The sequence below is a fragment of the Tursiops truncatus genome, chromosome 9 (assembly GCF_011762595.2).
Source record: "Tursiops truncatus isolate mTurTru1 chromosome 9, mTurTru1.mat.Y, whole genome shotgun sequence".
NCBI lineage: Eukaryota > Metazoa > Chordata > Mammalia > Artiodactyla > Delphinidae > Tursiops > Tursiops truncatus.
The window spans coordinates 64,889,703-64,915,264 of NC_047042.1; the positions used below are offsets into that span (position 1 = coordinate 64,889,703).

The following is a 25,562-nucleotide window of genomic DNA, read 5'->3' on the forward strand; positions in this document are numbered from 1 at the left end:
CCAGGATAATAATGGGTTTGTGAATGTCTCCTTTCAGTTCTCTCAGTATGTCTCACGTATTTTGATATCTTTGTCCATCCCCTTACTTTCACCTATCTTAGTCTTTATCTTTAAGTGGGTTTCTTGTAGAAAACCATATAGTTGGTCTTGCTTTTTATCCACTCGGACAATGTCTGTCTTTTAATCAGTGTATTTAGACCATCGACATTTAAAATGACTATTGATATAGTTAGATTATATCTGCCATGTTTGTAACTCTTTTCATGTGTTGTATTTGTTCTTTATTTTTAATTTTCTCCCTTTTTTTGTCTTCTGTTTTGAGTATCCCAACTCCTCCCTCCTATCCCTTATGACTTTGCTGTCATTCATTTCACTGATCCATATGCTATAATCATCTAACACATTTTACTATTATTATTTTAAGCAAAGAATTATCTTTTTGATGAATTAATAAGAAAAAAATATATTTTTATTTTACCTTCATTTATTCCTTCTCTGACACTCTTCCATTCTTTATGTAGATTCAAGTTTCTAACCTATATAATTTTCCTCCTGGCTGAAGAATTTCTTGCAGAGTAGGCCTGCTGGCAATGAATCTCCTTGGCTTTGGTTATCTTAGAAAGTGTTTCCCCTTCACTTTGGAAAGATAATTTCACTGGATATGGAATTTTAAGTTGTTGTTTTTTTTTAACACTAAATATTTCACTCTACTTTCTTCTTGCTTGCATGGTTTCTGATGAGAAATCTGCTTTAATTTTAATATTTGTTCTTCTACCAGTAAGGTGTTTTTCCTCCTCTGGTTTAAGATTTTCTCTTTGTCTTTGGTTTTCTTCAGTTGGAATATGATATGCCTAGGTGTGTGTGTGTGTGTGTGTGTGTGTGTGTGTGTGTGTGTGTGTGTGTTGGTATTTATCCTGCTTGGTATCTTATAAGCTTCCTGGATCTGTGGTTGGATATCTATCTTTAATTTTGGAAAGTTCTTGGCCATTATTGATTCAATATTTCTTCAGTTCTATTCTCTTTCTTTTGGTATTTTAATTATACATATATTATACTTTTTGCAATTGTCTGTCAGTTCTCTGATGTTCTAATTTTTTCCCTTTTGGCATTTCAGTTTAGGAAGTTTCTACTGACTCATTTTCAAGCTCACTAATCCTTTCCTCAGCCATGTCAAGTCTACTGAAGAGCCCATTAAAAGCATATTTTATTTCACTTCTGTTACAGTACTTTTTATTTATACCCTTTCCTTTTGATTCAGTTCTAGAGTTTCCGCATCTCTGCTTATATTATCCATCTATTCTTTCATGTTGTTTACTTTTTCCATTAGAGCCTCTAATCCTTTTAATCACAGTTATTTTAAATTCTCTGTCTGATAATCCCAGCATTTGTGTCCTACTGCAGTCTGGTTCTGATGATTGCTTTGTTTTTCCAGGCTGTTTTTTAATTGCTTTTTGGCATGCTTGTAACTTTTTGTTGAAATCCAGACATGCTGTATCAGGTAATAGGAAGGGAGATACACAGACCTTTAGAGTGATGATTTATGTTAATCTAGCAAGGGATTGGGATATGTTAAATGTTTGCTATACTGTAAGTGCCAGAGGCTTCAAATTCATCTAGTGTCCCTGTTTTTGTCTACCCTACTGACTTTGAGCTTCCCTAAATACTCCTCCTCAGAGAGAGGTTGTATCTTGCAGAACTTTCAGGTATAATCCAGTGTTACTATTTTGGAATCTAGTGGTATAGTGGTAGGATATGGGTGAGGGATACCACTCCATAACTTTCCAATTAAATCTCCATCTTTTGGGGGTCCTATGTCTTGTGGCTGTCACCTTCTCAAGTGTATCTCCAGTAGTATAGCTTTCCCAGTAGCATAGCTACAGAGTTTCCTACTGATTTCCTTGAGGTTCTGACTGCTGTTGATTATATCTCCCCCAACCCCAACCCTGTGGTTGAGATAAGAAGTCTAAAAAGGAATGCAATGGGAGAAATTCCTTTCCCCTAGCTGGGATAAAGGTTTGGAGAACAGGGCTTCGTTATGGAGAAGGCTCTGTCATATTCCATGATTCTCACCTCTCTCCCCTCCCAGAGCCATGATGGAGGTGGGCAGTGGGGGATGGGGGACTCTCCATAAGATCTTCACTGAGAGAATCTGCTAGGTTTACTGGAAATAAAGCCCATGAAAGTATGCCCCCACAAGACTGCAACCCCCAAGAGTTTCTCACTCTCATACTAGCAGTCATCAGAATTGCCAGCTAAATGATCTTACAGCTTACGGCTCCAGTAGATTCTGCTTCAGGTGAGCAGATCTGGCTGTGACTCTCTGGATGTACCTGACTCTGCAGATTCCATGGCTGTGGTCTCCCCTGCAACATCAGTTCTCTTGGTAGTTCCAAGAAAATTGTTGATTTTCACTTTATTCAGTTTCTTCTTACTGTAAGGATAGGAGTGACAACTCCTAGGCTCTTTACAGGTTGGGGTGAAGCCAGAAGTTCCTTCACACCTGTTTTACATAATTCGCTGTCCCAATCAGAATGCTTGAGTCCTTGCAAGTTGCTTGGCTGCCAACTATACCCCTCCTAGCCTTCTTTAGGTTACAGACTCTTGTTGCTGCCAATTTCCTCACACCTTGTCCTGCTCGGCTCCAAGTGTTATATAACCACGGGGACCTCAGCTGGAGCTGAGCAGAGCCGGTGCTCCATCTGTTATCAGGTGGTCTTGAAGGAAGGCGGCCCCACAGGAGGCAAACCATGAAGGTTGGGGACTTGCGTCTCTAGTTAAGGATGCTCTTCTGGTATATGATGAGCTGTTGAATCCCTACTTCCCCATATCTTGGAGAAGAAAGAAATTCTGTGTAACAGATGACCTACAGACCCCAAGGCATGCCCTTATGTCACTCAGTGTTTTATATGATAGCACTGTGACAGGCTCGACACAGAAGGATTCATGTGGACTTGAGGTGAGTTATACTTACGCAACTTAAGAAACAAAGATCTTGTTATCTGTCTCCTTGGCTGTATCCTCTCCCTGTTTTCTTCCTAAACAGTACTTTTGTAGTGCTTTTGATTTTCCTTAACCATAGATAGGGTCATCTTATGCAGACCTGGATTCACCTTCATCTTACAATGACTGAAATTGCAGGGCAGGCATTATTCACTTCAACACTGATTGATAAATAGGATGTGTATAATGTTTACATTTCTCTTAGATAATGACACGGGACGATAAAGAAGCAACCTATTGATCTATGTGACATTTTTGGCTCCGAGGTGCCTGAAGCTTTCAGATGAAGCTGATTAATTTTGTTCATGGACAGACACTATGTAACACAAGATGCCAAGAAGTAAAAAATTGGCTCCCTGATGGCCCCTCCAAGGGCAAATACCTCCAAACGGGGGGCAAGGGAAATTCCTCCATCTTTTCGGAAAATGCCACCTCCCATACCCTCTGTTATGGAATGTAGGCTGTCATGGTGAACAACATGATGGGGAGGGTGAAGAATATTGCAATGTGAAGAGTATTTAAGCAATATTCACCTCTGGGGAGATTTTCTCCCTTAAGCTGGGTTTGAACTGTTTCACAATATTTCCCATGATGCTGAAGAATATCAGGCCTTTAAAAGTTTTCTAAGATTTGTTTTGCGCCATCTAGTCTCTCCTCCCTTTCCCAGACTTCACTGAGACACCAGGCGGGTAACAAGAAGGAGGAAACGAAAGGGATTGGGGTGGAAGTGCAGAAGGGAGAATATGAACATAAATAGAAGGTTAGGAGAGGCCCAGAGGATGGACGGAGATGAGTGGAAAAGGCTTGAGAGAAGACTGGTGACAACAGAGAGAGGGCAATTCCTAGGGCTGTACGTAGAAAGGAAGTGACAGAATGCAAGGCATGGTGGAGATTTGACAAGTGATCAGTGAGAGAAAGAATAAGACTAGGTAAGAGATGTAAAAGGAATGAGGAAAGGAAAAGGAGCTGAGTTTAAGAGATGTGTAACTGTGTGTGCGTGTGTGCACTCACACACACACACACCCCCAACCACACAAGCATAGCTACCAAAGAAGGGCTCGGCCCACTGCAGTCAGTAACTGTATCGAGCAGATAGAACAATTTGCAACTTGGAAAACATACCTTGTTTTGTTTAAGGGCACCTTTCTCTTTCATATGAGGGCAGTCCTTTCCCGTCACCACAGCTTTGATATCTGCCACCGGCACTGCAATTCGTAAGAGAAAATGAAAGTAACTACATCATGTGACAGCTTAAGTGTCCAGAAAGTAGCAAGACTAAGCATCGAGTCTGCTGCTATGGCTGCCATTCCTAGACACTACCGCTAGAAGAGAAAAGAGGTAAAAAGAAAAGAGAAGTCAAACGGTGTCCAGGGCTAGGAACTAAAATATATCCTTATATCCTGGTAAAAAGCATCCCCGGGGAGAAAAATCTATGTTCATAGTAGAATTTGGTTCAATAAAGCAAATACCTAAAAAAAAAGACCAGAAACAACAACAAACCCATCATAGTTGCATTAAAAGTGATGGTACTAGAAGCAGCGGTAATAATCATACTAATAGTGGTACTGATACTGATTTTATGGAAGACATCTATGTGCCAGGAGCAATGCCAAATGCTTCTTACAGATGGATATCTCCTGCTACAGTTGTTACATCTCTTTAGTTTCTGAGTTTTGGATAATGAGGGGAAGTAACCTTATCACAAAAAAATTTATCTGAATCTAAACCATCCTGAACTCTCATTCTCCAAATTCTCCCTCTTACCATCTCATTACTTCTCACAAGGATTCTGTGAGGCAGGTTTTATTATTCCTATTTTATGGACAATGAAATTAAACTCAATTAAATAAAGGGAACATTCCTTTCTGATAGGGAAGTGGTAGCTGGTGTTTATCTTGGAAATCCTGAGCACAATGCAGTTTGATAAAATGATGTTATCTCTCATCCTACTCAGAACCTGGGGGAAGATAAACGATGTGGAAAGGCTTGGGCCTTTAAAGCTTTTGTTAAGATCATCTGATGGAGAGAAGGCAGTAGGATGGTTTGGAAGCTTAATTTAAAAAACTGCAAAGTCATCTGTCCCTTTCCAATTCCTAATCTTTCACTCCTGTAAGGGACTTAGGATCTGCAGAAGCTTTGCGTCATCAATTCCTTAGACTCCTCTAATGATGAAGATAATGAGAGATTTCATGATTAAAGTTCACCTATTTTTACTGGGGCATTGGGTTTGGGGGTGACATTTAGATGAAGAGAGAATTATAAAATATATAGAATGTCAAAACGACGTTAACAGGAAGGCTCTTTAGAAGCTAACATTGTCCGGGTACCCTAAAGTTGCTAAGAACTTTGTCCAAATCTGTGACACCTCTAGAGCTCTCTCAAACCCTAGAGAAGAGTGAGGCTGTGAGGAACTCTTCCAGGATTCTCTGCAGGCACCCGCGGCTAGCTCAGTCCTGATTCTAGATCTCTTTGGTGGACCTGACTTGTACTCACTAATGACTGCCTCTCCTCTCCTTCCGGCCATATGGAAGACTACTCTCCCCAACAACTTCTGCAGTTAGGTGGGGCCATACGATTAGCTCTGGTCAATGAAATGTGAGAGGAAATGGCCTGTCTCTCTCTTAGCTGAGGCAGTGAAAAGTCCACGCCTACCAGCCTCTCTTCTCCAGCCACAGGGACTGATCCGGTTCCATGGTCCATCCAGATGGCACAGCTCTGGGATGGTGGAGCAGCCATTGGCCTGAGTCCCTGTGATTGTGTGGACCAGTCCTTCGAAAGCCCATGTCAGTTACGTAATGTGAGGAGTGAGAAATAAACTCTTGCTGTCCTGAGCCACTGAGATTGTGGAGGTTATTTATTCTTGCAGCAAAATGTAGCGATGCAGCCTCTCCTGAATGGCATGACCCTTGACCTTGGACTGCTTTCCTTCTCTGCCTGGCTGCTTGAGATTGGCATCTTCTTTTAGACGGTCCTTGTGATTCCTGAACTACCTTTGACCACAGCCTCTGACTTCAGTTCTCCTCAAAACCATTTTCAGAACCAACAATCAGCCCTGTTCTCAGTGGCTGACCTGGCTCCCTAATCACTACCCCAGGAGGAGATATTTGGGCACTTTGGGAAGCTGGGTTTACTTAACATTTACTTTTCAATGAAAATCCACCACTGAAGTGAATTTGTGATATAATTAACATACCAACTCCAAAACCCTCCTCAAGCTTCAGATGGAGTTTGAGTCACAGGGTAGTTTTCTGTTGTATAATATGTAACATGGTCAATGAAGATCTATAAATAGTAAGTTACCCCTTGTCTTTGAAGATCTATAAATAGTAATTCACCCCTTGGCTTTGAAAACTGGGCAAGATTAACTCGGAACGGGACAAGAGTAACACTAAAGTCTGTCGTGGGAGCAGTCTTTAGAATCTCTAATGAGAAGGAATCAGCGGAGAAAAAGCACTCTTCCACCGTGCTTGTGGCATTACATATTTTATGTATTTTACATGCATTGTCCCCTGTCAAGGAGACGAGCTGCTATATTACTCACAGGATTACGGCTAAAAGGAAAACACAAAATTCTAAAAATACAGCATGGCTTTTAAAGGTTGCTCTTTACATAGTTGGTCTCTAGATGCACCGGAAAATTAGGCATCAGAAGGGCTAAAATGCTGTCCTCTCTAAACCCATGAGCAGGATCAGACTCATATCCTTTGAATCTACACTCTTAAGAGGCAACAGAGGGCCCTTGATTACTTCAAAGCAGGGCTGGTGTTTCTATCAGGCCCTTTTTTGTAGGAGCAACATAACTAAGTGGGGTTCAGAGATATGAGAACCAGAAGGGTCACCACTGGTTCCCTAACGCCAACTCTAACTCCTTGCAGCCTGGCCTCATTTCTTTCAATGCTTTTTTCAGTTTGAGCTGGATTGAGACAATCTAATTCAACGCTCCTATTTTATAGATGGGAAGACTGAGGACTAAAGAGAAGAAATAAATCACGCAACATCACACAGCTAGTGAGGGACAGAGCTGGGACTGCTGCTCTTTCTTCTATTCTATGGTCCCTTGCTAGGCCATGATTTTTCCCTATGTTTGGAACATGTCAGCCCCCCAAATCATGCTGAACACAGCCCTGGAAGTGGTTATCACTTCAGATATGTTCAGGAAACTCTTTGATTGCTACTATCTGGGGAAGGAACTTTAATTGTGATTAAAAAAAATGCCTTTGAAAAAGTAAATGTGGCCACCATGATAAAAATTGTTCTAGCTTTCACCCCTGGGAGCCAAGTTGAGACAGAAATCACCCCAGGAAGTAACCAGTAAGCCATGAGCACTTGCTGTATACACAGCTCCATCGTGGAAGCTCCTATGGGCAGAAATACAGAGGAGGGGCAGGCTGATCCCCGTACAGTTTAGTAAAGAATCTGGACTCTAACTTGGGAGCCTGGAGTGGTTGGAAGGGCTGTGCCTTTAGAATCACAGAGCCTGGATCCGAATTCTAGGTGCACCTACCGGCTATACCACTTTGGGCTTAAGTTCTTAGAGCATAAGCTTTCTTGTCTACAATGTAGAACTATAATATCATCCATCGCATAGGGCTGTTCTGAGAATTAACTCAGTGCTGGAGCCAAGATCATTGCTGGCTTTGAATCTAGGTGGTCTGGAGAAGTGGGTAAAAATCTAGGCCGTGGAGTTGGATGGCTGCATTCAGATCTTTGCTCTATTATTTATTGGACATGTGACCTTCAACAGGTTACTTAACTTTTCTGTACCTCATTTTCCTAATCCTAATTTTCCAATGATACCTACCTCTTCAGGTTGTGGGGGGGATAATTTATTATGTAACGTACAGCTCTTAGCACAGTGCCTGCTGTTGAGTAAACACTCAAAAGATGTTATTTGCGGTTGTTCTCATTATCAACAGTCAAAGTTAATTCTCTCTGTAGATTGAGGGGCCTGAATTATTCCCCATGCTTCAATGACCCAAATTGCCCACTTTGCTTTGCTGTGGCCATTGCTCCTCTCCTCTGCTGTAATAGGCTTCATGGCCTTGTGTGAGGGAGCAAAACCCTTTGATGTGGGAGTGAAGAGCGCTGGCCTAGACTCTTTCAAAGGGAGTCTCTGAGGGGCCCAGGCACTGCTGGAAAGCAGAGGAGTCTGGTGTTTAGTGGGGGTGATGAGAGTCTATAAACCTGGTGGGAGGAATGTGGGGCGAAGGGAGGTTAGGAGATGTGGATTTTCAAGGGCCATGTTTCTTGCCTAACAAAAGGAATACGAGAAGAGAGATTTGCTAAATCTTTAGACATGAAGACAGCTAAGGAGAGGCCCTCAATCTCCACTTGCACTCTCTGGATTAAGAGGATTCAATTATGCTATTTGATTCACCAATATCTCAGTATTCAGCACTGATTAACTCAAGGAGTGGAAGACAATTTTCCCCTTGGTCGCAAGAGAGGGCAATTGTACACAGCAAGAGCAAGGGTACTTGAAATGAATTAAAGGAAAGTCTCATTTTTCTAGTGGAATGAGGTTTTTGACTAAGGGCTCCAAGAGGATGGACTATTTTGCTCCAGGCAGGATGCGATCTGTAATTAAATGCAAACCAGATGGCAGGCCTGAAGCAGCAAACTTTAGTTTCCTAGGCTGGGACCTTCTCATCTCAGGCACACAATAGTTTCATTTGACTTCATTACATGAAATATACCCCCTCCCTGGCACACATGTGCATACAGATATAATCTCCTCAACACACACACACACACACACACACACCACATCCTCTCATATGCACACACCTGCACAGGTACTCATTCTTGGTTTGCCTTGCAATGGATAACTGTTTACGGAGCAGCTCTTCTGGAACTCTGAATTACTAGACTTCAAAGGCCGCAGAGGAAAGGAGTGGATGAGTTTCACAGCCACTGTCAGAGGGACTGATGCAACCCTTTCCGAGAAGCAGCCTCACTCTGTGGCCACGACCAAAAACTGTTTGGAGATCTGCAGCTCTGTCCTGGCTCTTCTGCAACCACCCTGGCAAGCTGGCTCTCCCTGGCATCGGCCCTCGGGTTTCTAGCCCAGAGACCGTCCCTACTCAAGGCTCAGGTACTGTCCACGACTTGACCTTCTCTAGGGGCAGGGCTACCGACTTCCTAAGCAGCACAACCAGCGAGAATGAGAGCGCTGCATTTAAACCTACAATCCACGCCCATCTAGTGCCTATCTGTGGGTGGAGAAGAGGACTAGATCCCTATAACTATGGAGATAAATAACACAGCCAGTGAGTAGGAGCGCCGATTCTCTGGGCCATGTGGGTTAGGAATGAATCTAGCTGTGGTTTTTCTGTTTTCCTGCCCAGACCACTTTCCCTATTTCCTGGTCAGGTTAAGAATGAGGCGGTGAAAGACTTCATATAGAGCTTGTGGTTGCTTTGACCTTTAACTCTTCATTTTACTGCATTAGAGCAGAGATTCCAAATAGCTGGCCTCTGGACAGTTCTGAGTTCATGAGGGAGGTTTCATCAGTGAGTTTTTCACCAGTTAATAGCAAACAGAGGAAAATGAAGACACTGCTGTGAGTTTTTCACACAGCTAATTTAAGTTAGTACAAGGGACTGTCCTTTATTCCAAGATTAGGCCTTTCTGGTCTTTCGTTTTGTTTGATCAAGAGCCCTTTTTAAAATGACAGCAATGTGATATTAAATTTTAGTTAGATTTTCTTTTATAATAGCCTTTATTTCTGCCAAACCTGAAAGTTGGCAACCCACTGTCGATTCACTTTTCTTGTTCTTTTAAAATATTTACATATTGGTGAAAGCCCAATTTAGGGACTCACTATGAAGCGTGTCAGGCAACATCTGGCTCCACACTTCTCAGTTTCAGCGCTCATCAGAAACGCCTGGAGGGTCTGTTAAGACAGAGGTTGTTGGCCCCATCCCCAGAGTTTGTGATTCATCACGTCTGGGAGTGAGGATCTGAGAAGCTGCATGTCTAGTAATTTCCCAGGTGATGCTGCTGCTGGTGGTCCAAAGACCACACTCTGAGAACCACTGGTCCAGCTCTGTCCATGGTGGGATGCGGAAGGCTATCTGAGACCTGAAGGGAGGGTCCTTATTACAGGCAGAGGCCTGGGGAGACCCCATAGCAAGAATGCATAGACACTGCCCCAGACTCTGCGGTACTGGGTTTCAAATAACGTGGGCTGAAGAGGCAGTGCTCCCATGAAAGGAAATAAGATTGCCTTCTGAACTAAATGACACTATGAAGACCAGACTGTCCCATTTTTAAGCTGGAGGAAGCGAGCATGTTCCAGGCTGTCTGTCTGATATGTCAGCCCAGAGTCTGAGTGTGTCAGGAATTTGCCACTTGTGGTTTATTTTCCCCTGTGATGGCCATGAGCTGCAAGGAAGACAGTACAGATTTGACTTCCATAGGCCCTGGGGTGACAAGGGGGAAGGTGCTAGGACCTGGAGGTAAGGATTCTGTTTGCGACTTGTTCATATGACTCATGGCAGGGTCAAGGTGACTTGTAAAAGTTATTTTAAAGTGTCTTTACTTTTTTCTCACTCTTTGATTTCTCTACCTGAGATATCCTCTGAGGCTATGTCTAACTTTATCTCATTTCTCTTCCAAATTAATCCATTACCTTTGTGTATTTTAATATTTCTGTAATACTTTGTTTAATTAGTACACTTAATGCTGACTAAAAAAACCTGGAACCTGCTTTGGTGTTGGGCTAAAACAATCTAGCATATGACTGGCTCTTTAAGAGACATGGTACAGAAATAGCAAATCGGTATAAATAATATGTATTTTGGGGAATATTTAGGAAACCACAGAATGCTATTGAGTGTCTGAGTTACTTCTTGGAAGTAAACGAGCCATACGTGGGTCTGGCATTAGCTCTGCGTTATAAGCGTGGGATACAGTGAACTATAACGCATAAACGTGGTGGGATCAAGTACATGATTCATGTGAAATTATTCTGGGTCATCAGAAAAAGACAACTGACAATCAGGTTTATAGTGTTTTTGCTCCTTAGAATAACACTTGGACAAGTAACGTAAAAGTGGGTGTTTGAACCCCAGGTTTACGTCTTTCAGGAAAGGTAGGTGAGCATTCCTTTTACCCCCTCCCCTCTTCAGTCCCAAACCACAAATCCATCAAGGTCTTATGCGTGATGAGACGGCTCGGCCAGGACTCACAGCTAGATGAGACATGCCTAATGGGTTTACTGAGGTTGACAGTCTTTCTGCATGATATTCTGTGACCAGGAAACGAACAAGCAACCAAAACTCAGGCCTCCAACACAGGAGAGGCACTTACGTTTGTCCTGCAAGGAATCGTGGGGCACTTCTCCCTGAGGACTTTCTTCCAAGTCTCCATAATGCAGGACCTTGTGGTTTGGTGAAAGCCGACAATACCAAAACTTGTCTGGGGGAAAAAAACACAAATTTACCAGGTAAGCGATCTGGTTTCCAAAAAATATTGACATCCTTATTTCGTCATAGTCTTGCCTAGGAGAACACGCAGTTCCTTCGATTTTAATTCTTCAAGAAGGAATCATTCTAGAGCCCTGGAAGTTAGTCCCTTCTCGATTTTGATATTTAGTTAGCTCCTGTCCTTCTTGGTAGACATTTGGTACCACTGGGAAAGTTATCAAATCCTTTGAGGACAACGGCAACAGAGTTTCTGAGGTGGTGGCTTCCAGAGGGTTACTAGAATGACTAGGGGATTATCCTTTATTCAGTTGGGCCTGACAAAAGTGGGGAGGGAGATGAAGAGAAAACAGCTTTCTCAGAATTTTTCTGCTTCCACGTTCCTCTGTGAGATTGTAAGACTGATGAGATGGTTGTGCCGTATGTCAGTTGGCATATCAAACCCCTCACCCCTGAGGCCTATGCACACAAACTAATCAACGAATAAACTGTTAGGAAGCTAGTGATACACACAAGGGATGGAATTCATGAGGAAATACACTAATAATTCAGAAATTTATCCAAGAATGAGGATATTGCAATCATCTCCTCTCTCTTTCCTAGAGTTTAGTTCTCTTAAATAAGTGTGACCAGTACCTTAGGATCATTCTCATAAATAACTCCTTTAAGTTGACTTCCCCAAATGTAATAAAAATTTTTGAATAAGCTGGTGAGGCAGCAAGAAGGAGGCAGAGAGTGCTTTTTCTAGATAAGAAACTTAGATTGTGACAGCAATCTTTGTGCAGCTCTCAGGGCTGTGCTAGATGCTGCCTCCTCCAGGAAGCCCTCTCTGATTACTGCAGCCAAAGGGACCCTTCCCATCCTCTTAGCTGCTCCAGCATCTCCTTGGATCCTTGGTGCTTCCATGTTAAGCCCCTTAGTATTCCCCATTATCTGCCATAGACCCTAGGTAAGCAACTTGCCCCAGTGGGTTCAGTGTGAAAGGTTACTGACAGAAGAGGACTCCAGGACACACATCAGCCCTGACAGTGTGGAGAAGCCAGGGCGCTCTGATGACAACCACCATCTTCACAATTGCACTGCACTGGTCCCTTGGCACAGTGCCTGGCACGTGGAAGTTACACAGTTGCTGTTGGCTAAATTGATAAATGAAGACCCACTGGTCAAGATGCTTAAGGCACAGAGCATCCCTGACCTGTAAACCCCTTTGTGACATTATGCAATTGGCAAACACAGTGGCCTTGGTCAAGTCACCCCATTACTGTGTCTACAAACACAAATTATTTTGAAGCCACTCTGACCAAAAAGGTCTCTATAATGTTTAAGAAAAATGTTCTTCTACCTAAAATTGCTTTCACTGCAAAACCACATTTTAACTACAATTCTTTTTGTAGAAAAGAAAGTTTTAAAACTGGAAGTAAAAGCCACACGATGAACAAAGCAAACACCCAAACTGGATCCACAAAAGCAAAATGCCTCTGTGATTCCTTTCTCATCTATAAACAGGGTTTGAGAATTCCTGAACGTAGCCAGAATATGGCAATCCATATACTTAAAAAAATCTAAACGCTGGTGGGAAAATTTGAGAGGAAAGAAACAGTGATTTGAGTGCTAGGAAAACATCTGGAATTGCTAAATTTTCAGAATTCTGTTATATATATATACCTATACACACACACACACTCAACAGCACAGGTCATTCTTCTGGGAGAGCATTTCAAAGGGAGAAAATAAAGTTATTCCCTGAATAATTCATAACCATTTCAATTAGGCAGTTTTCCATGAGGAGAACACATTTGGGAATTTGACTTGTAATTCACAATAGGAATTGCAATTCCAAAGGAGAGGGCCAAGTTTTGGCCAGGAGCACCAACAGTGCTCTTGGGAACCTGGCATGAGTAATTGTAGAGATTTCTTCCCCCCGAAGGACCTTTCACCTTGTCTAAATGAACTGTGATGGCCACAAATCTAGCTTGAAAAATTTCCTAGAGAGCTCTCCTTCCCCTGCTACCTCTGAGATGGGACTTTGGCTAAGTAAGCAACTGAAAAACAGTGACAGAAAGCTGGGAAGGAAGTTGGTGAGCTGTGCTTGGACACGCTGGTCTTATTTTGAGTGAGGTCTTAGCCTGTTCTTCCTAGAAATCCCTCACTTTTCAAACCGGGGTAAACTCTAGGGATTGGCAGTGGTAACCTGAAGCCCAAGGGTCAATATGGCACAAATGGGTCAATCATCCTCCATATAATTGGGGGAGCATTGAGAACTTTAAGTGGTACAAACATATACTGTGGAGTAAAATGCACAACTTACATTCATTTGCAACACTTCAAAAATTTGCTGCACACATACTTTCGTAAGTTGTCTATTTAATACGTTACGTCTATTTCTCCAGTGAATATTTGCAGAGTGCCTACAGTACTCTACTGGGTGCAGCAAAAATTATTAGGATGAAAGGCAGACATGAGGGACAAAGCCAAGCAGCTCAAGGAGAGGGAGCTCCCTAGCTCTTAGTGGCAACTTAAAGAAATATGGTGGAAACACTTGTTTCCCAGGTCTGGGAAGTAGGGACTGTGACTCAGCAACTCTGCCTATACCAGAGGGAAAAACAGGAACAGGGAAAATCTCTCGTGCAACACACTCCTACATTCAGAAACTATTGAAAACAGTGGCTACTTATCAGGGTTCCGGGAGGTAAAACAACCGTCTTCCTTGAAAAGCTGTAGTCACTGTTTGTTCAAAGAAACACAAAAGGCTACTTGGAACCTTGCCATAACAATACAGGGTATAGCTGACAGATTTTCCTCCTTCCAGAGGCTTAAATTCTCTTGACTTTTATGACACCACCAGCTTCTGGTTTTCCTCCTACCTCTGGCTACCTCTTCTCTTATCCTATAGAAGTTCCTCTTTCTCTGTCTACTACTAAGATGGTGGAGAACAAAAGATCGGTGCATCATTGATGTGAGTGATGTGTTCTGCTCCTCCCATCAAATAGGAAGTCTTGGATGGATGACAAAATATTGGAAAAGGGGCTGAACGGCTTGGGAAGGTTGTTTTGACTCAAACAAATGGGTGGATACTCAGCCAGTATCTCTCTCAGGATAAAGGCTGGAGTCGTTAGCTCTGGGAAGGTTTAGAGGCATCATAACTTGTGTGTGGCTGTCTTGAAGGCAGAGCCCCTATATAGGAGAGCAGAGATGCCACCTCCGACCAGCAGAGCGCACCGACTTGTTGGGTGAGACAGTTTCAGTGTCAGCCATCAGTGGCAGCTTGATTCGCAGTTTCTTTTATGGTAAGAAAAATGTGTATTTTCTATTCAAAACCCAGCATGATGTTACTAGTTCCCCAATCCCTCTGGGCAATGAATGAGTGGATTGTGTCACTAAAAGCAATTAGCAGGAAGCAGTGAGAACATTAGCAAAGATTGTTTAGTAGCATTTAAAGAGAAAACAGGAGTTAGTATAGAGGTCTTTCAGTCAATTAGAAATGTTAGTACGTTAATAGCCATCTTTTCATTCCCCCAACTCAAAAACTGAAAGTATGGAGATCATTTTGTGCTTCACTCTTTTTTTCTGTGTGTGTGTGTGTGTGTGTGTGTGAAGGTCAGAGGGAAAAGCTGGTTTCAAAGCTCACAGCCTGGTAAGAAGGTCTCCAGGGCTGATTAAAGTTATATGTCACATAGATCATTATGCAGCTAATCACCCTTGACAACTGTAATTCTTGCAGCAATGTTCGAAAGAACTTTCTGCAATGATGCAAATACTCTGTACCTGCTTATTCAATAGGAATAGAAGAAATTTTGAATTGTATTTAATTTTAATTAACTTAAATAGCCATAGGTAGCTATATGGAACAGTGCAGCTCATTGTCTCTCTTCATACCCAGGCTGGAGACCAGTGTTGGGTCGGCCAGCAGGTGTTTATGGGAGACGGGCAAGCTGAATAGCTACCATTGTCGAGTGTGAAATGTGGACTGTAAAGTGAGGCACAGGGCACAGCAAGAACCGAGTCCTGATCGACTCTGCCATGGACTCAGGGGGACATCTTTGTCTTGTGCGCAAAGCCCACAGTTGGCAGCTGGCTGCTGGCCCAGGGGGCCCTGAAAGTCCTGTGTTTGGAAGACAGGCGGCCTTTACTAAAGTGAAATCTTAGGGCACTTCCACTAGGACTTTGGGTCTTTCTTAGGTTAACCTAAAATGTGCGAAATCTTCAGCGTGCTCAGGGGAAGGTCTGCTTCCTGCCTAGGGTCAAACGTTTCCAAGTCACAAAACATGAGGAACCCCAGCAATGCTTTTAAAGGGAAATGTCATCTTCCAGGTGATGAGATAGAAGATATCTCTGTTGGTTCAGTAAAGGAAGACAACAACTACGGATACAGAATGAAGGTCATTCCGCCTTTCAAATCTTCCTCACTTCACTGAACATTTTTCAGAACGAGAAACTCTTGTTTTGATTCAGAATTCTGTCTCCCTGGAGACTCTCCTTTCATAGCAAAAGATTAACTCCAGAGCCCCCGAGTCATTTTAAAGATGGTTTGGCCTAACTGATACTTTGGAGTCACACAGACCTGAGTTACACACCTGGTCTTGACACATCAGCTATGGAGTCTTGGCCAAATTATAAAAACCTTAGGGACCCCTATGGTTCCTTTGTTAAGTAACACGAATAATTATATGAGTAAAACATATATAGAGTACCCATCATGCACCTTCCACAGAGCTGGCTCTCAAATATTAGTGCCTTCCTAATCTTCTAGTCAATGGTAACCCCTCTCATTCATATTACTGGTCCCTCCACCTTTTTTTTAATTTTTTTTTTTTTTGCAGTACGCAGGCCTCTCACTATTGTGGCCTCTCCCGTGGCAGAGCACAGGCTCCGGACACGCAGGCTCAGCGGCCATGGCTCACGGGCCTACCCGCTCCGCGGCATGTGGGATCTTCCCGGACCGGGGCACTAACCCGTGTCCCCTGCATCGGCAGGCGGACTCTCAACCACTGCGCCACCAGGGAAGCTCTGGTCCCTCCGCCTTTTGAGAACAATGATTATCTGTTATTTTCATCTATTGCAAAGTGATTTTTTTCTGAAAATAATCTGGCTTCTCTTCTTTTGAAAAAACACATTTACTTATACCTGCCTTTTGGTAAAAATGAGTTATGATAAGGTTTAATTAAATACTAAAAGAAAATTTCAATCAAAGAGGAAGAAACAACCTGCTCCCCAAAAGGGTTCACATGGTTACTGAAATGGCCTGAACGTACCATTCGGCTCTAGGTCTTCTGAGCGAGCTGAAAGAACACGGCAGGTACACCGCCCTTGGCCTCGGCGCAGGAACATGCCAACTCCTCTGGGGACACGTTTCACTCACCAGTGGGTTTCAGATTAAGTTTGTCATGTTAATGCTTAGAGAAGGGATACTGGTCAACAAAACGGACACTGTCTTCAACAAGAAGCAAAAGTTTCATACTATCATTTCTTGAAAATGATACTCCAGTGTGTAGCCCTGGGCTCTTATCAAGACTATTCAATGCAAGTGATTCTGAAAGACCCTAATCTCTGAAAAGAAAGGAAAATAGGAGGCAGTTCCTGAGCCTGTAGATTCTCATGAAGCATATAACAGCTCGAACATAGACAACTTGTGGGATTTCATCTTAACTCTCTTGAGAAGTTCAGGAAACACGGAAGCAAGGCAATCTCATTATGAAGGATTGTGAACAAGAGCCTTTCACATTCCATAGAGAATGCGGGACAGAGTGAAGCAAGTATGTGACAGCCATTGCCACTCTATGGCCTGTGTTTAAAAACCTATATTCTAAGTAACTGTAAGCTAAACTTAATACTAAATACCATTAATGAATGTTTGACCATGTGCTGAGCACCAAGTGCTATAGAGGCATGATTTTATTTAACCCTTGCAATGATTCGATGTAGGAACTGACATCATCCCCACTTGACAGATCAGGAAACAGAAGCACAGAGAGATTTATTAGGTTGTCCAAGGCTACCCAGCTAGGGGGTGGGGAGGCAGGGACTTGAACGCAGTTTGGTGTGTCTCCCATGATTTACTGCCTCTCAGTTCTACTGTGGTCAGAATTCCCAGAAATCCAGATTTGTATATAACTATATTGGACTAACCAAGTAGCAGAGTTGCAAATGAGGCAGGTAGAATGATGGGCAAGTAGCAACTCAGGGGCCTTCTAGCCAAACGTGGCACACTAAGGGGCTCTACATCTGCTCCTCTTCTTTCCAGTTCTGTGAGACAGGAAGCTCTTTCCTATTTTCCCCTGTAAAGTTAATACTTAAATCCACTCATCTGTGTTTGACTCACCGTTGGACAAGTTTAGAGGGAGTGTGGTCACGCACGGGCCCTTTGCGTATGTGCTTGCTCTTTAACCAGGGATGGCTCGTGGCTGTTCCTGTCTGAGATCTCACCTTTCTCCAAGGGATTAAAATGATTTTCCATCATGTCCTCACTAATGTGGGTAAATCTAAATGGAATGTTTTGATGGGGTGATAGGAAACCAATTTCAGCACAGTCTGCTTTGAATCCCTATTTTTAAGCACACAGAGCTAGTCACCAGGTTTTAGATCAATTTACCAAACACCAAAAAGCCTTCCTTCACTTGGAAGGATGATTTTATACTAAACACAGATGGTCGTGCTCCCTAGGGAGTTTAACTAATAAATTTATAATCTAGATGCTAATATTTTTTGTTCAGTAGGTAATTCATTTTTAGAAAACTGGAAAAAGTGGCATATTTGGGACTAACACTTCTTTAGCCAAAAAACTGTAATTATGACATCTAGAATCAGGATTATTCAAGTAGAATCTACCCATTTCAGCCTAGAAAGGGAAGTCTCGTGGTGGAGTAGACTGGAAGGTCAAATTGCGTTCTCTGAATTAGGTTCCGAAGGATTCTAGCTAGGCATGAGCGGAGGCATTTGGTGGCATGTGTCTATTTGCCACCTCTCTCCTCCCCCCACTTCTGTGCCTTTTGCCCAATATCGGGTAAATAAAAACTTTATAAATCACCTTACGTGGGCAATATATCCTGAATATTGATTTTGCCAAAGGCAATGAGGAGATCAGAGCATACAGCAGGCAATCTGGCTGACTGAACTAATAGATCATCTAGTCCTATTCTCCCACTTAACAGATGAGAAACTGTGGCCCTGAGAGGTCACGTGTTCTGCATATAAACACCCAGGTGGTTAACTCTGTAAGTACCAAGAACCAAGTCTACTCACCCCCAGCTCATTGTTCTTTTCTACAGGATCATCCAGAATAAAACAGTAGCTACCACCCCCTTTGTTTAAAGCTGCTTTCTAAGAGCTGCATTCATGAGCACTTTTCTTCCTCACAATAACTTTAGGAGACAGGCATTGTTAACCCCATTTTTGATGGGGAAACTGCTCAAGGTCACAGAGCTGGACAGGGACAGAGGTAGGAAGGTACCCACTTCATCTGGCTCCAGGGCTCTTGTCTTCCTCACTGTGCCACACTATCTCCTTAGAACAGCATTCACTCTGATGATGGTGCCCAAATGCAAGGAATGCAGTGAGGAAAGAGGGGGTGAACCAGTCCTCCAACGGCTGAATGGGGGAGGTGAGTTCCTTCTTCCTGACGTGAGCCTTTGTCAGTCCCAGCTGTAACTCAGCCCTTTCTTACTCTGCCCATTTGTCCTCCCCCAAGGCCCAGCCTGAAGCTCACTGTCATGGTTTATTTTCTTTTTTTTTTTTTTACATCTTTATTGGGGTATGATTGCTTTACAATGGTATGTTAGTTTCTGCTTTATAACAAAGTGAATCAGTTATACATATACATATGTTCCCATATCTCTTCCCTCTTGCATTTCCCTCCCACCCACCCTCCCTATCCTACCCCTCCGGGCGGTCACAAAGCACGGAGCTGATCTCCCTGTGCTATGCGGCTGCTTCCCACTAGCTATCTACCTTACGTTTGTTAGTGTATACATGTCCATGCCTCTCTCTCGCTTTGTCACAGCTCACCCTTCCCCCTCCCCATATCCTCAAGTCCGATCTCTAGTAGGTCTGTATCTTTATTCCTTCTTACCCCTAGGTTCTTCATGACATTTTTTTTTCTTAAATTCCATATATATGTGTTAGCATACGGTATTTGTCTTTCTCTTTCTGACTTACGTCACTCTGTATGACAGACTCTAGGTCCATCCACCTCACTACAAATAACTCAATTTCGTTTCTTTTTATGGCTGAGTAATATTCCATTGTATATATGTGCCACATCTTCTTTATCCATTCATCCGATGATGGGCACTTAGGTTGGTTCCACCTCCGGGCTATTGCAAATAGAGCTGCAATGAACATTTTGGTACATGATTCTTTTTGAATTATGGTTTTCTTGCACTGCTGGTGGGAATGTGAATTGGTACAGCCACTATGGAGAACAGTATGGAGGTTCCTTAAAAAACTACAAATAGAACTACCATATGACCCAGCAATCCCACTACTGGGCATATACCCATTGTCATGGTTTCTTATCCTCTGGGAATAACCTGCATTTTCATTTGTCAAGGAAGTTCTGCCTTTGGACATTGCTTAACATGATTTTTAATGCTTACATTCGAAATACGTTGAATTTACTCAATATTCAGCGCAAAGCCATTAAAAGTAAATGGCCGGGAGGATGGGCTCAGCATAAACACGAAGTGATGTTTGTCATTAGTGGGCGAGGTCTGTGTCTGAGCAGGGCATCCATCGGGTTTCAAAAATATCTGCCAGGGTTTCTCTGGGGCCATAACTGATGCTTGTTCTTGGTACAGTTGCTAATGCTTATGCTTGTTCCTGACTGTTCCCCAATCTCGTCACCTCTCCCCAAATCTTATCTTTCAATTTTATTTTCTATTTGTTTCCAGGACAGTATGATATGAGTACTTCGCAATGAGCAGTATGTCAAGAAAGCAATCAAGGGACTTTACCTCCCTGGCTAAGAAACAGCTGGAAATTCTTTCCACCTATTGGAGCTAGTCTAATGGCATCCATTTGAACTGGATATTTTGGGATTAAAGTTTATAGAGACAGTTCAGAAATTTGTCTTACAAGATTATGAAAATTGATTCTATCCCACCTTGGTTCACTGTTACTTGTATCTACAAATAAAATAATTCTGACTTGGAAGAGAATCAGTATGGGGATTTGAAAATAAGGGCCATCCATGCTGAAAATTTCAAGATCAAATCCAACAGTGGGTGCCAGCTCTCCTGATAGCATAGTGAATCATTAAAAGTTAGCGCCATAGAGCTGCTGGAGTATAAATCCCTGCTCTTCTGTGACTTTGAGCAAGTTACTTCGCACCTCACTGCCTTACTTTCCCTATCTGTAAAGTGGGCGTAATCACAGTAGCTACTTCATAGGGTTACCGGGAAGATGAGCTTCATTAACATAGGTAAAGTGAGAGCCTGGCAGATGGTAAGCTCTCAATAACGTCAGCTGTTGTTGAACCACTACTGGCAGACTTGAGGCACGAAATGGCCCAGGTGGCTCTTCAGTTCCACAGGTCTCCTGGTGATTCTAGATTTTGATTCTCCCTGGGTATACATGGGAAATCAGAACTTACCTGGACTGCTAGTCCTGTCCTGAGTACAAGGCTGCACAGCCTACCCTTAAACCAACACCCATGCCCGTGTGATTCCGCAGGGGGCAGGCCACTGTTCTTCCTTGCTGGGTCTGGAGTGGCCCCAAACAATACCTTGCCTCCGCCGGCAGTTGAGTTTCCTAAAGCAGGTCCCTTCCACGAGGCGGTTCAGGCGTTGTTGTTTGATCAACTCCAAGATTTCTGGCTGAATCTTCTCCTTTAGTTCCCTGTGAAAGGATAAACACATATTCCACAGCACGCCTTGAGGACAGCACTTGGCTGAAAGGGCACCGTGGGCAGACGGGGCAGGCGAGTGCAAGCTGCAACTTTTCATGAACAACCCGATACTCACAAGTGGGTGCTTCAGAGAATCATTTATTAAGCATCCGTGGAAAGAGGTTCTCTGACATTTACAGATACCCACAAGAGCACCAATCACTTCAGTGACGTTTTTCTAGACCAAGGTCTCCTGAGAAATTTCTTCTCTTGTTTTACAAAGCCACAGATATAAACTTATGTGAAAATTCACTCAGCTCTGCTGAGACAATGACTCTCTGGTCATGTTCTGCCCCCTTACAGCAGATAAACCCCTAGACTGCATCTGTGATCTGCCACCACAGCAAACACAGTATTGGGCAAAGTACAGGACCACATTTTGCTTTGGATTCTGTCACTTACAACTGGGAACAACACATTGACCCAGATTGTAGCCCACAGAGATTGGGATAATGAGAGGATAAATGAAGGCTTATTTGCATCTTGTCTCAGGGTAATACAATGTAATTTAGGTTTAGATGCACTATGCTGTAAAGATATGATAATAGAGTGCAATGGGTTTTAAATCTTTTATTTCAAGAGCAGAGATTTTTTATCGTGTGAAATTTTATGTAGTGCCCTAGCATTTGAGTCCAGTAAAGCTAGAGTTGTTCTACTTGAGGATGTATAGAGAGACCCAGAGTCCAGCCCTCAGGGCAGTGTTGAAAGCACTGACCCAAACTCAGAAGGATACGACTTCAGTCTAGGCTCTGCCCATGATTGGCATTTCAGGTAGCTCCTGTAAGTCTCAGTTTCCTCATCTGTAAAATGGGAATAAGAATCTTTCCTGTCCCAAAGGAGACAGTGTGAGTGTAAGTTAGCTGTAAGCATTGGGCAGGAATGCAAGGTGTTACTGAAGCTTTGATAATATTCTCTTCTTTCCTCAAGCCAACTATTCCTGGTGCCCATATTACACTGTAGTCAAGGCTCACATTTTTGTCAGCTTCAGCCTTGACTCTGGGCTTGCTCTGGATTGCAGGCAATCCGTCTTAACATGGTGTTCTGTTTCCAGGTGCGGAAGGCACAGACACTCGGTACGTGTGTGCTATGAGCCAGATAGTATGTACCATGCAATTTTAGCTCATTTAACACCCCTTCCCTCCTCCCCACTACAAAAACGCCAACTTTTGGGAACAGGTATTAATATCATCATTCCCATCTCACAGACGGGAACGAGTTTACAGAGGTGAAGCCCTGAATAGGGGTACAAACTCAAGTGTTTCTTGTGCAAACTGCATCTATTTACCCATGAGAAAAAAAAAAAAGAATAAAAAGTGATATAAAAGGATCTGGCCATCTAACAAGGTATTCTAGAAAGCTGTTAATACATATTTTGGACTTAAATGGCCTCAAATTCCCTGTCATTTGATACTGTTCCAACTGACTATTTATAAAACCTAACGTGAAGATTCAGCCCCAGAGGTACAGCCTGGTGCCTTTGCTTTACTTGCATTTGCTTTTCCAGTGTGGGTCTCACAGGGTCTCATCTCAGGCTTTCAGATCACTAAAACTATCTATTATCAGCGTTCAGCTTTTGTAGAATGGACTCAGCAAATTGCAGCTTTGATGAACCCTGCTCCGAACGGAGAAGAAGGTGGGGAATTGCCAGGGCAGTCGCACAGAACAATTAATCACCACTCCTGGCTTCCGAGTTGGGGCGACGGGGAAATCATGGGAGAGAGAATCTGAATTTCATCAAGTCTGAGGTTAGAGATGTATCTTTAAATAATAGTTTTACTAGGCTAGAGTTTAGTTATTAAAATGGAGATGAAGATGCAGAGACAAGGGCCAAAAGGAGGAAATAACGGAAAGAACTTGACGATTTATGATTTTTAGTGTAAGACCCTGATGTGCTCATCAGGACACACTCCATTATGAACCATCTTCGGAGACAGACTATCAGAATAAGTGGATCTGCTGCTACAAGAGTTACCTTTTCTTGTTATGAACCCAAAGGACTCCAAAACATGATTAGGCAATGTGGGAAATGGAACAGGTTTTTTTTTTTTTCCCCTAAGTTACATCCTCTTCTTTCCCTGCAAATGAATTCAGTAGTTACCAAATTCACTCATATTAGGAAAACATATGTAATCCCTATATGGTGTCTCTGTGAATGAGATATGACCTCTAGGGTAATCCAGGTAGTAACCATGGGCTGGAATTGGGTGTTGAAATCCTCAGCTTGGGGCTAATGAGGTCAAGGTCATGGGTTCACTGGCTTTGCTTTGATAAATATTCCCCTAATTCTATCTAAAAGCCCTGTAAATAAATAAAAGGAGAAAGATTAAAGGAGGGAGAATAAATGAGTGTGTGAAGAGCAACTCAAATTCTAACACTTTTTCCTGAAGAGAATCCCAAGTCCAGGCCCAATGAGGCCAGTGCCATGTGCAGAGGACAGACAGCACCACTAGACTAGTGAGACTCCTTCCCGGACCTGGGGTCTGCCCTGCCGAGCTGCCATCTGGTGTTCATCTAGAACAGAGGCTGGCAAACTTTTTCTGTAAAAGGCCAGATGGTAAATGTTCCAGACTTTGTGGGTCATACACTCCGTTGCAGCTACTGAGCTGTGCCATGGTAGAGCGAAAGCAGATGACAGCATGCGGACAAAGGAGCGTGGCTGTGTTCCAATAAAGCTCTATTTACAAAAACGGATAGTGGGCCATTTTGGCCTAAGAGCTATAGTTTGCCAATCCCTGATCTACAAGGGCTCTGGGGAGACTCTGGGCTGAGTCACAGTGTCTATTTCATAGAAATTGATCTGTTTCTGTCTTACTACAGGGTCCCCAAGGTCATTCCTTGCACCTCTTCTGGTCTTTATATTTCAGACTCATGACTTTAAACACCAACTTTCTGCTGACTACATCCAAATTTATTATTCTGACCTAGACCTCTCGGCCAAACTCCAAACTCATCAATCCAGCTGTCTATTTGGATATCTCGCATATGCCTCAAACTTGACAGGTCCAAAACTAAACTCTTGATCCCCTTGTCCAAGCCTGCTCCACTCACTCTGTCCTTTGGTTGTTCAGGCCCCAAATCTGAGTTCATCCTTCTCTTATACCCTTCATCTAATTGATCAGTAAATACCTTTGCTTCTTATCTTCAAAATCTATATAATCTACGGTAGAGACTCTAATCACTTCTCATCACCTCTTGCTTGGATTATTGAAATAACTTCCTCCCTGACCTCTCTGCTTCCAAACTTGCCTCCTTGGAGTCTATTCTCCATACAACAGCAAGAGAGATCATTAAAAACCCAAGTCAGAGCACACCAGTCCCCTGCGCCAATGGTTCCTCAACAAGGTCCCACAAATTCAGGCTCCTGGCTACCTTTCTGGCCTTGCCTCCTATTGCTCGCTCTGCTCCAACCACACTTGCCTCCTTGTTACTAACTGAGTGCCCAGACCTACTCTGACCTCAGGGCCTTTGCACTGGTGATCCTCTCTGCTGGAAATCGTTTCTCCCACATACACACATAGCCTGCTCCCTTAGTCCTTTACACATCTTTACTCAAATGTCACCGTGCCAACTAGAGAGATCTACTCTTGCCACTTTATTTAAAATCACAAACTCTCCATTGCCCTTATTCTGCTTTTTATTTCCTGTATCCTCTTGAAAAAAAAATTATTTTATTGATGTACAGTTGATTTACAATGTTGTGTTAATTTCTGCTGTTCATTAAAGTGATTCCATTGTATATATTCTTTTTCATATTCTTTTCCATTATGGTTTATTATGGGATATTGAATATAGTTCCCTGTGCTATACAATAGGACCTTGTTGTTCAGCCACTCTATATGTCATGGTTTGCACCTACTGAAAATATGGAACACTTCACGCATCCTTGCACAGGGGCCATTCTAATCTTCTCTGTATTATTCCAATTTTAGTATATGTGCTGCTGAAGCGAGCGCTCCTGTATTCTCTTTTAACATGCTACAATCTTATTTACCATGTTTATCATCTATTTTTCCCCATTTAAATATAATCACTACAAGGGTGATAATTGTATCTGTTCTCTGCACTGCTGAATTATCAACACACAGAACAGTACCTGGCAAGTGGCAGGTACTTGATAAGAGTTTGTCAAGTGCACTGAACACTGGCTTTAGCTACGAGAGCTGTGAGCAAAGCTTGTGGCCAATCTTTAGCAAGGGTGCAGGTTTGCAGGATAGGCACTAGCCTTATTTCTGGCTCTATTTGCTTTTACTGTTTCT

General features: G+C 42.8%; 1 protein-coding gene and 1 pseudogene across 9 annotated transcripts in view; both read right to left on the reverse strand.

Annotated features, from left to right (window-relative positions):
• The window catches only part of ELMO1 (engulfment and cell motility 1), a 550,854-nt gene that overhangs the window by 13,958 nt on the left and 511,334 nt on the right, over positions 1 to 25,562 (reverse strand). For all 9 annotated transcript variants that reach the window (XM_073809835.1, XM_073809833.1, XM_033863159.2 and 6 more), the window contains 3 exons: positions 21,145 to 21,257; positions 11,314 to 11,421; positions 4,123 to 4,205 (listed from right to left, as the gene is read on the reverse strand). In XM_073809835.1, coding sequence (XP_073665936.1) covers positions 4,123 to 4,205; positions 11,314 to 11,421; positions 21,145 to 21,257 — 304 coding nt within the window. The remainder of the gene's footprint in view (positions 1 to 4,122; positions 4,206 to 11,313; positions 11,422 to 21,144; positions 21,258 to 25,562) is intronic.
• Positions 25,164 to 25,259, reverse strand: LOC117313707 (U6 spliceosomal RNA; annotated as a pseudogene).